The following is a 16,778-nucleotide window of genomic DNA, read 5'->3' as shown; positions in this document are numbered from 1 at the left end:
GGGGGTAATAGCCCATATAAGAAAAAGACCCAAAAATGGGGAAGCCGGTCCAGCTGTACAGGACCAGCTCGATCTAACGCGGTCTCACCTATAAGGCGGTGAGATTTTTTGGCTCCCGAGGACTGCGTTATATCAGGGTAGAGGTGTATATTACTTTTGTCAAAAGGAAACCTGTTAACAAAGTGCAAAACTTGGTATATGTTTACTTGGTTAATATAACTGGGGGTCTTTGGCAGTGTTTCAAACTGCTAGTGGTCAGTTATTCCCCAGTGAAGTGTTTTAAAAAAATGTATGTAATCTATATCTGTATGCTTTTCTCATGATACAATAATCAGGGGATTTGATGAAAAGTGTATTTTATTTAAGTCGACCTTATGGAAGTGTGACTTCATGATCAATCTGATTCCTCCCTTCCTGTGAGGCTACATTGAGTGTTTGTAAAATAATCTAAAAGATACTTTAATGACTCAGTGCCTTAATACTTTCTGCTCTAAAAAACTCTGGTTCCAGTTCAGAGATTAGTTGGATTAGTTATTTCTGCTTTCAAGTTTCTAGATCACTACTGTGCTAAAAATGTCTCTGCATGAAAGAGCAAATCCTTAAATTTCTTATTGGCATAAAAACAGAAACATCTGTTAGTGTCTTGAGTGGCTTGTTTTGCTGAGCTAAGCAATAAGAAATCCTTTTGTTGATCAGCTGTGCCCTCAGCGGTAGGTGTCCTTCCGTAATGACACGTATTGCAGAAGGTTTCAGGAGACGAAAGGCTGATTTTACTTAGTTGTGAAAATTGTAAGATACAAAATAGGATCCATACTCTTTCACTTGAAGAAAAATGTAAACATTGTTTAAAAAACCGTATACTATACAGTGCAAAAGAAGGTCATTTAAAGTTTTTTCTTGAAGTTTTACCTTTTTTGGCTGAACTTTGGTGTATTTGCTCAGTCAGGGAAAAATGTCCGAGCTATTTTTAAGAATGGAAAGTGTGTCGGGCGGGGGGGGGGGGGGGGGGGAGTGAGATAGTTTTTTTTTTTTCAACTGTGGGAAAACTTAAAAGAAATTACCAACCCACAATTCTAGACCCTTAGAAGCTGTTAGAATCTTGAAATTTGGCAGATAGGTAATCCCTAGTTCATTTATTGGTTCTTTGTTGTTTATACATGTTGTGGTTAATATTCTGTTTTGATTTATTGAAGTTAAAAATGTTTAAAAATCTTACTTTGTGTTCTCACACCGATTATTGTCATATGACAAAACTAACAATCTGCCAACTTTCCAGTGGCATTTCACGTGCATTATGTATCAATTGTGTGCAGACTTCCAATGACTAGGCACTCTCTCACTGTTCTAAGGGATTTGCACATGCACACATAAGAAAGTGTATTGGAATTTCAGTTTTAACAGGTAGAGAGATTGTGGAACATGATCTAGTAAGGTGCATGTGGGAGGAAGCAGGACTTTAAAGAAGCTTTTTGTTTGTGTGAGGCCCTGTACCTTATTCACTGCATAAAATCCACATCTGGCTCAGAAGCAGGAATTTTTCTTGATAGATGTTTCAGTGGTGGTCATCATTTTTTGATTGCCTCACAAATATTAATGAGATTGTCCTAATGTAACTCCTATTCAGTACCGGTGAAAATGTGGTATCACCATTTCATTTGGGAGAACTGATGCACAGAGAGTGTGTTATTTGATGAAGGTCTGTGGTTGAACTGGCAGTAAAATCTACATCTCTTGATTATCCTTCCCCTTCCTGTGGTCTCCTGCCTTATTCACTATATGTACCATCCCATTTATGTAAGAAATGCTGCAGACACCAATCTCTCTGGCTGCAGACAATGAGTTTTCTCAGTGAATGAGGCCACTGTATTCTGGGATTCATCCTAGTTGACTACATAATCTCACTTGATTCACCACCCAACCTTTCCCTCAATCAGGTGGGAGCCAACAGGAAGAAGAAAGACTGTATTATGGTTAAGGTGGTAGATTCAGGCCTTGGAGAGCTATAAAATGTTAGAGATCAAATTGGAGCAGGTAAAATAGAAGAATGTCCTATATGCTAAATTTCAGGAAAAAAGAGGTGTTATAGCACCAAAAGAAGCAAACCACCACTATGTTGTTTCTACATTATCCATTATAAATCATTGCAGGGCAAGTCTGTCTTAGGGCTAAAACCGGTATTTTTGCTGATCATTTTTACTGTTCTCTCTTCACTATTAGGACAAGTTTTTTGTGTAAATGCAATATATGCATTTTAATTTTGTGATTTGAAATTGTTGCTCATGAAATGAGAAGTAATAAAACTGATTATAACTAGATATGCATGTATTATAAAAGTTTCTCATCATAACTCTCTGTTTTTCCAGCTGATCATTTCTTGAGTTAGAGTACCATTCACTAAATGGTGTAGTTTTTTGATGTGGCCAAATATTTGTTGGCGTCATCCTAGCACCCTATGCTAGGCTTTAGAGCTGGGCTGAGGTTTGACTTCAGATCTCCACAGCCCAAAAATTGATACACTGAATTATTGTGCCACTTAATGCCTTTTTTAATCTTATACTGTATTCCTGACTGTATTGTTAAGCAGTTAACAAGAGAATAGAAATTTTTGAATTGAGTTAAAGTGGGATAGATATTTAATTATGCAACTGTGGACATTTTATTAATTTACGTGATATATGTTATGTTCAAAGACTTATGGCATCATTGTATTGCTCATGCTGAATGAAATATATTGGAGTCAGCTTTTATGAAGCAGGAAAAAGTTTGTAGTTTTAAAGCAGAGTGGACTTTAAAAGCTCTCTGAATACAGTGAGTGCCAGAGATTCTTTAAAAAAGATTGCTTTGGTGCTGAAATAATGTGTAACTTAGGGGAGTGGAGTGTATTAGAAGTTCAGAAATAAAATTGCAAGAACTATATTGTGACACTTACCTTCAGTATATCTATGAATGCTCTAACACCGTAAAATCTATGTGAACTCTATATGCATTTTATTCCTCCCTAATTCTATCACCATCCTGGAAGGCAAACGTTTGCAGTATTATAGCTTTAATAAGAGCTTAAATTCGGTTTTCAATGCAAAGCACAGCAATAGGTATATAGTGGAAGGATTATTATAACTAAGCCCTATAAAAGTGAAAGAAATATTTATTGAACAGCACATGTATACATTTTAGCTGGAAATGTCCGTTGAATAACATCATGTACGTTTATTTTTATTTTTTAAGAGTTCCTGTCTGCAAGCAGTGTCAATAGGCTGGGAAGGAGGTGTTTATGTACAAACTTGTGGTCATACGTTACACATAGATTGTCATAAATCTTACATGGAGTCATTAAGAGTAAGTTGATCTGCAATTCCAAAAACTGTCTTGTATTGTTTGCACCTGATCTTTGTCCCATTGAAGTCAATAGGAGCTTACCACTAATTTAAATGGAAGCAAGACTTAGTCCTTTTTATTTTCTACATTGATGTGCAAGACTTTGTTGATCACCTTCCAGACAGTGTACTTTTAACATTTTTATTTCTTTTTTATATTTTTATGAAAAATTGACTTTGTATCTAATTATGCTGACCTACCAAAGCAAATATAAAGAAGAAAAGTTGAACAAATTAATCTCATTGTTTAAAAATATTGTAATTATGCTGTGTGTATACTGTATGTCTAGAATTTGGTAGAAAACTGTATTCCCATTTCATGGATAAAACTTTTTATTCAAACTTGATCTAACTAGTCAGGGACTAGTTACAAAGGTAATTCTGCCAGTTTGCTGGAGACTGTCTCATTACCAGGACTACCTATTTGAAGCTCAAATTACACTTAGTCAGCACTATTCCTGCAGTGCTCTCAGGAGTGAGGATCTGATGAGGCACTTTGTGAAGGTGAAAATGGGAAGTTCCGTACAGTAACTTAAGCTCTCTGAGGCTTCCCCCTCCTACCCCCTATAGCTCCACACTCTTCTTCCATATTGCTTTAGGGTCCCTTGAGATTTATTGTAGTGGAGAGGAACTGAGCCATTCCATCTGTCATGGTGCCCTCCAAGGGCTAGGTTCTTGGTCTCTGGACTATAGTGTGAACTAAGTTCAAGAATGTATTTCTCCTGAGAGTAACTTCAGGTATTTCCCATTACTGATAAGTAAATTTTCCTTTTGCCAGATGAAGATAATAAAGTTAATAAGGAAAACTTTCAAACTCTAAGGCAGTTGCTAACAATCAGCCATAAAAAACAAACATTAAAAGTCATTTTAACCCCTTCGCCCCACCCTAGCCCCACTATTTCCCAGTGATGAAAGGCTTTCTGCAATGCCACAGGGTTCTCTGTTGCTGGTCATACCACTCCTTGTTCTGCCTGAAATAACGTGAATCAAGCAGAGTAGGAGAAGTCCTCTGGTGAGTGCTCCATGTCCCACCTAGAATTTGTTCATGCAAATTGGCGTGTCAGTTAGAGATGATGCAGTCACTGTTTTTGTGATATGGGAACAGCAGAAATATCTCTCCTTTAACTGTGGGATATCTTAACTATGGGATTGTCTTGGACATTCTGGAATACTTGTAAATTATGGGGATATCATGAGACAGTCTTAGTAATTAGAGTGCTCTTACAAAATTAAGCACATGTTCTTATCATTCTTGGTTTTCAGTTTAATTTTAATAATTGGAGATATACCTATCTCCTAGAACTGGAAGTGACCTTGAAAGGTCATCGAGTGCAGCCCACTGTCTTCACTAGCAGGACCAAGTACTGATTTTTGCCCCAGATCCCTAAGTGGCCCCCTCAAGGATTGAACTTGAAACCCTGGGTTTAGAAGGCCAATGCTCAAACCACTGAGCTATCCCTCCCCCCCCTTATTTGTAAATGGTCTATATTTTTATCTGTGAGACATTGTCTATAAAATGTAAAGAACACAATTGTCATCTTCACTGAGTTCATATGTATCTACTTTTTTATTATTTTTATTTTTTCAGAATGACCAGGTCCTCCAGGGTTTTTCTGTGGACAAAGGAGAATTTACCTGTCCCCTCTGTAGGCAATTTGCAAACAGTGTTCTTCCTTGTTATCCTGGAAACAATGTGGAAAGAAGCCTTTTGCAATGTCATAGTAACAAGAGTATGCAAGATCTTATAAAAGAGGTGGAAGAGCTTCAAGAACAGCTGGGAACTTTCCCAGTAAGCATCAGTGTAAGGCAGAAAGATCCTTGTTAATTTGCCTCTATCTTTCAACTTTCTTTGTTTCATATTTCTTTCTGTGACTTATTTAAATTATGAAGCCACATTTTTCCTCCTCTTTCTGTATGGGAAAATTGTACTATTTTTAATGGATTAAATGTAATCAAAACATTTTGAAGGTTTAGAACTTTTATGACATTACCTATTAAAAATAAAAACAGAGTTATGACCAAAACATTATTAATCTAAAAGTTTATTTTTGAATGGATTTTTCTTGTTATTTAATTCAGTTCATTCTGGTAATTTACATAGAACTGAATCATATTTCATGAAGCTCACTATTTTTTTTTTTCAATGTAAAACATGAATCCCTTGTAAGTGGAAGCTATTTAAAGTATGTCTATTCAGAACACGTAAGCGTATGGATTCTTTGTTTTGCAAAGATAACAATTTACATCTACTCGTACATAATGTAGCTGCTTTATAATGTCATTCAGTGTAATTAAATCTGTAAAATCATGTTAGTCTTCCAATCTCTTAAGAAATATCTCTATTTAAAAGGTATTTCAGAGTAACAATACTTCAATTTGCTAAGGATTGCAATTTAAAACGTGTTATTTTCATGTACTTGTTGCACAATCCATATGCCCCATTGACTGTACTTTAGGATAGCACAGACTAAAAATTCGGCACTTTATGTAGACAAAACAGTTAAATTGCTTTGTCCATCTCCCTGCCTATTCAGAATATACTGTTCTACTAGACAAAAAAGTATGATAGCAGCTGTTAATACATATTTTTCATATAACACATAAATGTTATTGTGTATAGCTATAATGACAATGTTAAGCTTTGCAATTGTATATTGCTTTTCTCCAGATAAGTAAATTAACCTATTAATGCCTTTTCTTTTTTTGTAGTCTGAAACCAATCTTAGTAAGGAAATGGAATCTGTAATGAAAGATATAAAAAGTACTACCCAGAAGAAATATACAGACTACAGCAAGACTCCTGGATCACCAGACAATGATTTTCTCTTCATGTATTCTGTAGCTAGGTAGGTCCATTAAACTATTTTGACTGTTCCTTTTGCATTTGTTACTAGTAATAGTGGCCAAAAAAATAATTGGTAAAACCCACCAAAATCACAAGATTAGTTTAACAATCATGAGATTTAAAAAATAATAATAAAGGTTGGGTTCTTTTTATTTTCTGTTTTTTTCAACATGTGGGGTGCTCTCAGGTCACATTTTTCACTCTAGGACAATCAGAGCTAGAATTTTAGGAAGGGGGGTTATTTTGTTTTTGTTTTGTTTCTTAATGAATTCTGAATTCCTGTATTCACATAACTCCAACAACTGGAGCTTTAAGAAAAACACACATTATTGTGAAACTTGTCATAACATCACTAGTTGTGTGAAGTGAACTATCTGTGTCAGAATGGACCTTATTTAACCCGTGTCTCCTAAGAATAGCTAGTCTAATGAGGTGGAGAGATAGGACCTGTGTTCTGCATATCCTCTGAAGGACCACATCTCCATTATCAAGGGACACAACCACAATGTTGGGGCATAAGCTTAGCACTGACTCAAAGGAACGAGGTGTCGCTTACTGAATAGTCAACATATCTTCCCATAGGTCACCCATTATGTATTGATTGGGCCTGACTCTACTTAATATAGAAGCGCTGACTGGCTCTCAACACAAGTTGTTATGGCTGCAGAGTGCTGTTCTTACAGACTTACTTGTGTGGGAAAAGATACAATTAAAGCAAAATAGAATTTGCTATTCAAAGAGCCCGTTTAAGTTCTAGCTTATTCAACATAATATCTTCTTTCCTTCCATATTACAGAGTTTTCTTTTATGGTACTGCAGCTAGTTATTTTTTGCTTGAGAAATAGGAAAATGTTAAATAGCAATGATGTGAATACTATTATGAGGACTAGCAACCTTTTCTTGGACAGGCAGGAAGCTACTCTAGTGTGGCTGAGCCGGTGAAGTTTGACAGAAGAGTAATGGTTTCCACACAGTGACGAATAGCTGTACCCTTAGAGCAGTGGTCTATTTACGTGCAAGATTACTTTTTGAATTTAAGTGCAATCCAGGATCTACCCTGCCCCTTCCCTGAGACCCAACCCTTCCTCAAAGCCCTGCCCTGCTCACTCCATCCTCGCTGTCCCCCATCCTCACTCACTTTCACCGGGCTGGGGCAGTGGGTTGCAGGCTCTGGGCTGGGGCCAAGGGGTTCAGAGTGTGGTAGGGGATGAAGAGTACAAGCTCTGGGAGGGAGTTTGGGTGCAGGAGGAGGCTCCGGGCTGAGGCAGAGTGTTGGGGTATAGGAGGAGGTATGAGGTGCTGGCTCCAGGAGGGGGGTCAGGGATGGGGCCGGGGGTTCAGGGTGCAGGAAGGAGTATGTGGTGCTGTCTCTGAGAAGGGGCTCAGGGATGGGGGTTGGAGCATTTACCTCAGTGGGCTCCCGGTCGGTGGCTAAAGCAGGCTCCCTGCGTGCCCCAGCCCCATGCTGCTCCCGGAAGCGGCCAGCATGCCCCTGTGGCCCATAGGGGGACGGGTGCACATGGTGCTGCATGCTGCTCCTGCCTGCAAGCACTGCCCCCACAGCTCCCATTGACCACAGTTCTCTGTTCCCAGCCAATGGTAGCTGCTGAGGTGGTGCTTGTAGACAGGAGCAGCACATGGAGACCCCTACTTCCACCTTCCCCTGCCCCCAGGGAGGATGCAGGGATGTGTTGGCCACTTCTGGGAGCAGCGTTGGCCCGAGGCAGGCAGGGAGCCTGCCTTAGCCCCGCTGTGCTGCCAGACTTTTAGCGGCCAGGGATTGCAATCAACTGGCAGAGGCTCCAGGATCGGCCAGTCGATTGCGATCTACGAGTGGTGACCTCTCCCTTGGAGTGTTATAAAAACAAAAGGAAAATTTAAGCAGTTTAGCTATGAACTCCTATATTGTTACAAAAGGATTTTGTTAAAATGCGAATGCTAATATTTAATATTTGATCAGCATCAGTTTCTTTCAAAACCCAGTTATGGTTGCTTAGTGGCAACAGTTTACTGAGTTATCATGTGCAAAACTGAAATACTGGAAAGCAAGGAAATGACCAGTTTAAGGCACAGTATCATAAATCTTATACTGCCTGCCTAAGAGCCTAACCATTTACTCTTTATCACGTGTTTAAAAAAAATAAAAATTGCATCATAATGCACATTAATTCCTGAAATTAATACTGTTCTTTCATCAGTAAGCTCAAAAGAGAACTGCAGCATACAGTTCTTAAAACACATTGATTCAGTCTTAAATGCAAATCCACACACAACAGTTTTTTGTAAATAAGTAAAGTTATACACTTTTCTTTTTCAATGAAAGGCCTCATCCTGCAGTTGGATTCCTACACCTGGAACCCATACGTGCACCACTGACTTCAGTGGGGGCACAAATGTCTGCTTCCAAGGGTATGACTGCAAGATCTGTCTGTATATGTATAAGAAAGACAATGATTTATAGTTTTAAAAACAATACTGATAATGTTTCCCGTTTAATACTGTCCCTTAAAAATGTTTGGAAATTGAAATCAAGATGATTAAAAATCATGGGTCAGAGTCAGGGCTGTGCTGTGGTGAAATATGCATTGATAAGAATAAAGTGGACAGTATAAGACTTATAGACCAGGTTCTGTCCCATGCCAGTTGTCCTTTGTGCCTCTTTTTGGCCTTGGCTACACTCACACTTTACAGCGCTGCAACTGGGGTGTGAAAAAACACTCCCCTGAGCGCTGAAAGATACAGCGCTGTAAAGCGTCAGTGTAATCAGGGCAGCAGCGCTGGGAGCGCGGCTCCCAGCGCTGCACACTACACCCGTAAGGGATGTGGTTTACATGCAGCGCTGGGAGAGCTCTCTCCCAGCGCTGCCGCTCTGACTACACTCACACTTCAAAGCGCTGCCGTGGCAGCTCTTTGAAATTCCAAATGTAGCCATACCCTTAGGCAACTTAAAGGGAACTTAAAGTTACCGTAAAAAAGTGCAGCTGGAGATTTTGCTTGAATGAGGATTCACTTGATTGTGTAAACCCAGCTCTATCAGCTTTGTACCGCCCTCTTCCAGCCACTCCTCTTCCCTCTGTCTTCCCCTCCTCTTTGCATGGATTGCAGCTGATTATCGCTACCGGCATAATGGCCCTTAGGCAGTGCCCAGGATCAGGGATAAGTGAATGAGAAGAAAAGTGGCCTAATGCCACCCACTTTTCTCCTCTCTTCCCCAGCTGTGCACCAAACAGAGCCCTGGTGCATCTATAGATTGATGAGCCCCATCATATCCTTAATCACTTCCTGATTTTGTAAGTGATGCAAAGGGTAAATATATTGTTATAATTTAACATAGAAACTTTAACTGGTAAAAGAAAGTTTTGGGTTTTGATATAGTTTCTAATGATGATTTTTTTGTTAATACTGTAATATTTTTATCCTATTCTGAACAATTTCATTTATTGATTCCAAATATTTAAAGCTTTCATACAAATATTTTGCTGATTCAAATACAGTCATATCACAGTAAAGATTCACAGCCCTGTTGTGTCTATTATATATCCATAAAAACCACTGTTGCCTTTATTTATAAAACAAACGAGGCAATTAAATGGAAAATTATTTGAATTTCTTTAAGAATACTTCAGTTGCATTTTGTTTTATAATAATTATTTAATTATTTTCTTGGGTCTTGTTGACGTTGTAAGTAGTATATTTAGCTAATGTGAAAGAGTAACGTCATTTTTATGTTTGATAAAGATAATTTCAAAATAGAAAACAGTTACATTTATATGGAGTGTACTATAATCTATACACTATATTGTATACAAGGGTACACAGTTGAGGTTTTCTTGTCGCTCGGTTTAGCTCATCAAATGAATATGTTCCTTGTGTGAGAAATGATTTGCTTAAATGCCTTTTTAAAATGCAAAAACCTGTGTATTATAATGTGAAAGGTATGCAACAGAAAATGTTAGCTGAACCAATTTAAAAAGTAAATTGGACATTCCATGTTTGTGCTAAAATCTAAATTCAGAATTCAGTGTTTCTCCTGTGAGAGTAAAAAATATCCCAGACCAGAACAGTGTTACATTGTTCCTTACACTGGTTTTGAAGTAAATGACATGAACATCCTTTAGGATGGAGGAGATAAAATTCACTCCCCATCTATGGCTGTTCTTTCATCCTTTGGACTGGATAAGTGGTCACTGCTTTCTGTTTCCCCTACATGGAGGTTTTCAGACACTGGATCCACTCACGCCATATTGTTCCCATACATGTGAGGTAACATGGAGGGCCTTTGCCAGATCTTCTGCAGCAGTGTTAATTTCACTCTTAATGATTTAGGACTTGATTCAGCAATCCAAATGTGCACAGAACTCCTATTGAATTTTATCTGTATAAGGACTATAGGGTTTGAATATCTAATGATCATAAACCTTTATTTTAAAAGCTTTTAATTTAACCTTAATATACATAACATTAATAGAAATAAGAATATGTCCTGTGCAGGTCAGCAGTTCACCTCCTTATCTGAAGCAGGATTGTTCTTTGTTGTAGGTTTTCTAGTGTCTTGTTTTTGTGTAATTTCAGATGTCCATGCAAGAGAGTATCCTCCACTTCACTGCTAAATGACAGAATAATACTCCTCACTATCAGGAAGTTTATCCTGGTATTCAGCCTAAATTTTCCCTTCTTAATCCTATCTCATTGTTTCTGTGGCTGTCATTTCTCCTTTTAGCACACTAAATAACTATTCTGGATGTTTCAGCTATTTTTAGGTTCTTACCTTCTTGCCCACTTTTCTCCTTTTGTAGTCTGGCTTAGTCAAACTATAGATAGTTGGTTCACTATTATTATTACTTTGTTTCTGCCTGTGCCAAATACACTAGACACTGTACAAACACAGAAGAGCTTACAATCAAAAACATGGACAAATAGAGAGTTGGGCTAAAGGCACAATGTAAAGTGATCAAGATGACAATTGGCCACTTCCTAATAAAGCACTTTTCAAAAATATTTTTTGATTATATCCACTGGACCTTCAGCCTTGCCATTTTATTAGCCAGTGAATTAATCTTTAAATCTCTGAATCTTCTTGCTTTAATCAGCCCCTTTGTTCCACTTTCTGTCAGACGATAGGCTGAGGTATCTGTATTAAGAGAAATGTCCTTCCCTGCCATCTCTAGGGAGCCATCTTGCAGGTAAGAAGAAATTTTGAAGCAGAGCTGAGGAGAAGATACCATAGGCAATAGATTAAAGGGGCATTTGGGCAGCCATTTGTAAACTCCACATACTGAAAGTAGGGCATTATTGATTGAGTTGTGGTGCTCTGAGGTAGCCAATGGTAGTAGTTCATTCCTTTCTGTAACAGTGTGAATGCAATGTGCTTTCCTCACCCATTACTCTCTTGCTGCCTGGACACATGAAAGTAGAGGTAAAGGAATGGAAGTAGAGGGGGGTATTCTGCAGCTGTTAAGGGGGAGAGAGCTGGTTCTTGTCAGCTTTCCCAGTACCAGAGACATTCCGTGGCCATTGCCTCCTGGTCTGTGTGCGCAGCTGGAGAAGCAGCAGCTTAGCTATCTATAGAGATCCCATCTTTCTTTCACCCAGTCTCTTATCTTGCTACCTAAGTCTGTTCCTCCATTTGCTCCATTTCTCTCTCTTCACAGGTGTTTATAGGCCTGGTACAGTGGTGTATGTATGTTACTTTTAATTGTAATAGCTCCACGTTGTACTGATGGTTGTCATTTGTTGCAGCATTTTGTAAACTGCTTCCGCTCCATTGCATATGATAGATCTCTGCTTTGTTGGATGTTTAGACAAAGCCATTGTTTATGCTGTCAGCTATGTATACATTGACACACAGTTCTCCCTTGCCACTCCTTTCCCTTTTCACTGTCTTGTACATACTAATTCTTTAAAGAGATGAGAGAGAGGCAATGGTAGTGGTAGTGGACTTTCCCATTCTAATACTTGTTCCTGTGAAAAGGTAGGAGAGGGGTTGGTTCCTCCAGACATGCTTTCCACCCCATTATCTGCCCCCCAGAGGGTTAATTTATCTATACCCCTGTATTATTTTGTGTTCTGATGGCTAGTAAAAAATAAAGCATCACATATATTTTCAGGTTAATTGGCGTTCACAAACACGAGTTAAAAATGGTCCCTTCCTTGCAGCAGAAGGAAGCAAGACCTTAGCCAAAGCAGCCCTCCCTTCTCAGTTTTTTCAGTGGGGGAGGAAGAGCAATCCAAAGGAGGCTGTGCTTCCTATGTCCCTGTGCCAGTGAAAGACGGAGAGGATACACTTCCTTTTGCTTCTCCTCTTCTGAGAGAGATGGAGTATCAAGCTGAAAGTGGCTTATCTCTCTTACTTTTCACTGAGGGAGGTGGGATAGTGGAGGATAAGAACAGCCTTACTGGGTCAGACCAAAAGTCCATCTGCCAGGTGCCCCAAAGGGAATGAACAGAACAGGTAATCATCAAGTGATCCATTCTGTCACTCATTCCCAGCTTCTGGCAAAAGGATTCAATCAAGAGACAAGTTTACTTTCCACTTGTCTTCTTTAGAGTATGTTAGATGCCCCTACTTTTCCATCAGTGATAGGAGATTAGATGGTGAGAATTCAGCTTTCCTTTTCTCCATCAGTGGGTGATTGACTATAGGGGCTAACCAATACCTCAGTATGGATGGGAATGTGAATGGGGATGAAGAGAACAAGAAGTGTAGTGCAGGTCTCCCCAAGAACTGAGCTTTGAGCAGGGGGTTGGACTAGATGACCTACTGAGGTCTCTTTGAACCCTAATCTTCTATGTTTTCGGGTAATATGGGAAAAAAGCCATGCAGAAAGTGCCTATTTGTGGGAGAAGTGCTCTAGTCTCTCAGAAGATTGAGCATAATAGGGGAAAGTATCTCCCATAAATATGAGCTTGTTTGGAGGGGATGCCTCACCAGAAGAGGGCTGGTGTTTGTGCTGTGGAGATACGATACAGTATAAGGAGGTGCCTTACTCTCTTGGGAGGGAAACAGAGTGAGTGTGCCAGGGGGAGGAGGGCTGGGGAGAGATTGTCACCAGGACTCTCCTCCTACTGAGCACAGTACTGCATGCATATCTTGTTCTGTCAGATTTGTCCTTGACTTTTGCTTTTGTAAAATTATATATAGGTCTTAGTGAAAGGAAAATTGAAAATTCTAGATATGACAAATTTGTTCTTAAGAGTTTGAGATAGTGTTTCTGATTATCTGATTAAATCATTTAAATAACATCTAGCAAATGTCTTGGTTTTAGTAGTAGAAGACTGCCATTAATTTACAAATTAGTCATCAAAAGATTTGTAGAAATAAAACATTTGTCTCATTTATATTCCAAAGATGAACTAACACGTGCTGATCAACACTTGCTATTCTGCCCACTAATATGAAATCCCTGTCCCTGCTTCCTTGCTGGTAGGTTTTTAGAAGTTCAGCGAGCACTGCAAATCGCCTGAAGAGTGGAAAATTCCCCTGTCACACAGATGCCCTTATCAGCAGCTACCAGATGGAGCTCTGAGCAGGAACATTATCAGTGTTAAATTGCTTTTTTTTTTTTTTTTTTTTCCGAGTAGAGAGGATTAAAGCATTCCTTCAGAAATGGGTGGCATGAGGTGCAAATTTAAGGATATTAATATTTTGAAATGCTACTATTTTAGAAACATATGGAAGTATCTTTACAAACACTGTATATCAAGAACCCAGTAGTCTCTTAAACTGATAGAGCTGAAATTTTTCCAAAATATTTTATTTTGAATGAAGTATTTTTCCGTTCTCTTCATCCTGTAGTTTAGATTAAATATGCATATGCCTAAAATTCTAAAATAGGTTTTCTTGCAATTAGTGATATTCAGTCAAATTACACTGAGTCTAGGAATGGTTTATTTAATTTCAGTTAAAGAAACACATATAAGGAAAAAGATTGTCGTTTGAATTAATTTAGCATAATATCACTTCAGCATAGTAATTTTGTCTTCCTACACCAGAAATGTGGGAACGCATGTTTATTTGTTAAAACAAACTTTCAGAAGACAAAATGTAAATTGCTTGATCAGTGTCTTGAGGGTAGACGGTAATACAGTACATAAACATCCAATTCCAAAGTCAAACGTTAATGAATTTGGCCAAAAAATAGTGTCTAATCATCAGAGTATTATAGTATACTAAGAAGTACAGTGTTAATGTGACATGCAGGGATTTTGTTGCACAACTCCCATCTCATAATAATGAGTTACACAGCTAAATTACAGTGCCTTTCACTAAAAATTTACGTCCACGGCTTCCAATAACATTGCTACCAAACAAAGGACAGGGCTTCCATTGTAATGGAATTAAAATATTCTGAAGATGAAGCATCTGATTTATGTTGTTTGTTTGTAAATTACTTTAAAAAATTCTGTGCCTCACAAAGGATGTCACATGTTCATAATATACCTAACTTCTTACAATTTTGTTGTCTTTCCAGGTTTGCACAAAAATTCCACTAGCAGCAATGAGTTGTGAAACTGTCTGAAATTGATACGTGCCGCAAAATAAATATATTTAGTTATCTGTAATGCAGTCACCGCTGTAGTTTGAGTGCCTCATATAATACTTGCCAACCAACCTGTTTAAATCACAAAAGTATTCTATTTTGCTATTTTTAATTGTCAGATCTTGCCTTTATGTAACCAACAAGCGACTAATGCGCCCTGTTCTTCCCTATGGTATACAATGTGAGCTTATGGAAGTTCCTTTTTGTCTATAGATGCTTGAATACTGAAGTTCCATCCTAATATCTTCATATATTTCATGCAGAACAAACTTGGAACTTGAACTGGTTCATCGAGGAGGCAATTTATGCTTAGGCGGGGCAAGCACAGCTGGAAAAAGATCTTGTTTAAGTAAGTTTAATTTATTGTGTGATTTAAATTATTTTAAAATTAAACGAGAACTGTGAAATTTAGCTTAAAATAAAGATGCTGTCTGTTTTGACATTTTAGCATATTTTCCAGGTCTGCTGTTGTCAACTTTTTATTATTTCTGTGCTAGAGTTTTTTTCAGATTGCTAATATTTTGTTTTTGTTCACTGTAATTTTCATTAAGAGAAAACAGAAGTGTAACTTACAAAGATTATCCACAAAGAATATTCCTGTATTGTAAAGATAATCCATTTAGAAAGCAAATATCAAAACTATGTAATACCATTTGAATGACTTAAAATTATAAAAACAAAGTAGCTATAAGCATTTTAAAAGCAAAAGATAGTGCTTATACAAAAGCAGTTTACTTTGCCAGAGAATTTTTGTACAACCCTGGCTGCTATAGCTAGTAAGTAAAAATATGCACACCTTTGTGTTTGTGTAACACGCTAGATGAACACACTGACTCTTTAATGGGGGAGCTGGTGGTGACACCTATGATTAGTTTGCCTAACATTTGTCATGATAAAAATTCTTGTGATCTTTACTGAGAAGCTTTTACACTTCCATTGTTTTCAGAAAGACCTTGCTGTTTGGCAAGGAGAGCTAAGAAGTACCTTTTCTTTCTCCCATGATTTCGCTGAGATATAAAGTGTTAAAAATGATCATTTCCCTTCTGTGGTTTACCTTTTTCAGGAAAATTTTGGGCAGCCTGCCAAAACAATAATAGCACATTTTGAGGCTGGGCTCATGCTGCAGCAGATGCTATACTGGGAAGGCTAGGGAGCTATCAGAGCAGCTATAATTGAGGGAGCTGGACTGGGCTAGGCTCTCCACCCAGACCGGCACATGGTCCCAGTGGCCCATGCCCACCTCTTGGGCGTCACATGGACCGGGAACTTACCCCAGTCCCTGGAGTGGGTGTATGTGTGTGGCGGGGGCTGGGCTGGGCTCTGTCACCCTCAATCACTGCCAAGACCCAGCATCAGGACCCTGTGATTCATTCCCTTTCTTGGAGGAGTAGGGGTGATGGAGCCTTCTGCTTTTACCAGCCAATGTAGTTAGTTCTGTAGCTTAAGTGGTTTGAAATCTGTGTTGCATTGCTGAAGTCCTAGCTTCAGATTCTACTGATAAATGATGGGAGGGTACAGTTGCACATAATAGGATTTGTTATCAACTTTCCCCTTTAAAAAAAAAAATCCTAGCATTTTAAAGTTGAGAAGCACCAGATTTACGATTATCCATGCAACCTTAATTCTGCTCACTTGTGCATTTGCATTATGTTTTCTTTAATAACATAATCACATACTATTTTCTACATAAAACCACTGCCTCATTCAGTGCACAGGGTGGGTGCACAAAGAGGCAGAATTAAGATTGTATGGACATCTTCTGACTTTCAAGTGCTTCGCTTTGCAATCTAAATAATGTTATTTTAACATCATTTTTTGAATGTAATGTACAATAAGCATCATATTATCCAGAGTGTATTAGCAAAACATTTCCCACACAGCTGCAGAACAACTGTTTCTTCTGTGTAAGGCTTATTTCCACAGGAATTCTTGTAATGGAGGTATTGTCTAATGGCTGGTGATGATGGCTACAGTTCTATTCCCAGTTTTGTTTCTGTCTGTGTTTGGGTACCTTGAGCG

General features: G+C 38.4%; 1 protein-coding gene across 1 annotated transcript in view; it reads left to right on the top strand.

The window, feature by feature from the left end:
- The window catches only part of UBR3 (ubiquitin protein ligase E3 component n-recognin 3), a 217,965-nt gene that overhangs the window by 147,007 nt on the left and 54,180 nt on the right, over positions 1-16,778 (top strand). Inside the window, exons 28-31 of the mRNA XM_050916261.1 lie at positions 3,226-3,336; positions 4,963-5,175; positions 6,084-6,220; positions 15,023-15,108. Coding sequence (XP_050772218.1) covers positions 3,226-3,336; positions 4,963-5,175; positions 6,084-6,220; positions 15,023-15,108 — 547 coding nt within the window. The remainder of the gene's footprint in view (positions 1-3,225; positions 3,337-4,962; positions 5,176-6,083; positions 6,221-15,022; positions 15,109-16,778) is intronic.

Source organism: Gopherus flavomarginatus, chromosome 10 (genome assembly GCF_025201925.1).
Source record: "Gopherus flavomarginatus isolate rGopFla2 chromosome 10, rGopFla2.mat.asm, whole genome shotgun sequence".
Classification (NCBI taxonomy): Eukaryota; Metazoa; Chordata; order Testudines; family Testudinidae; genus Gopherus; species Gopherus flavomarginatus.
The sequence above is the reverse complement of the archived record's forward strand: the minus strand, read 5'-3'. Positions and strand labels throughout refer to the sequence as shown.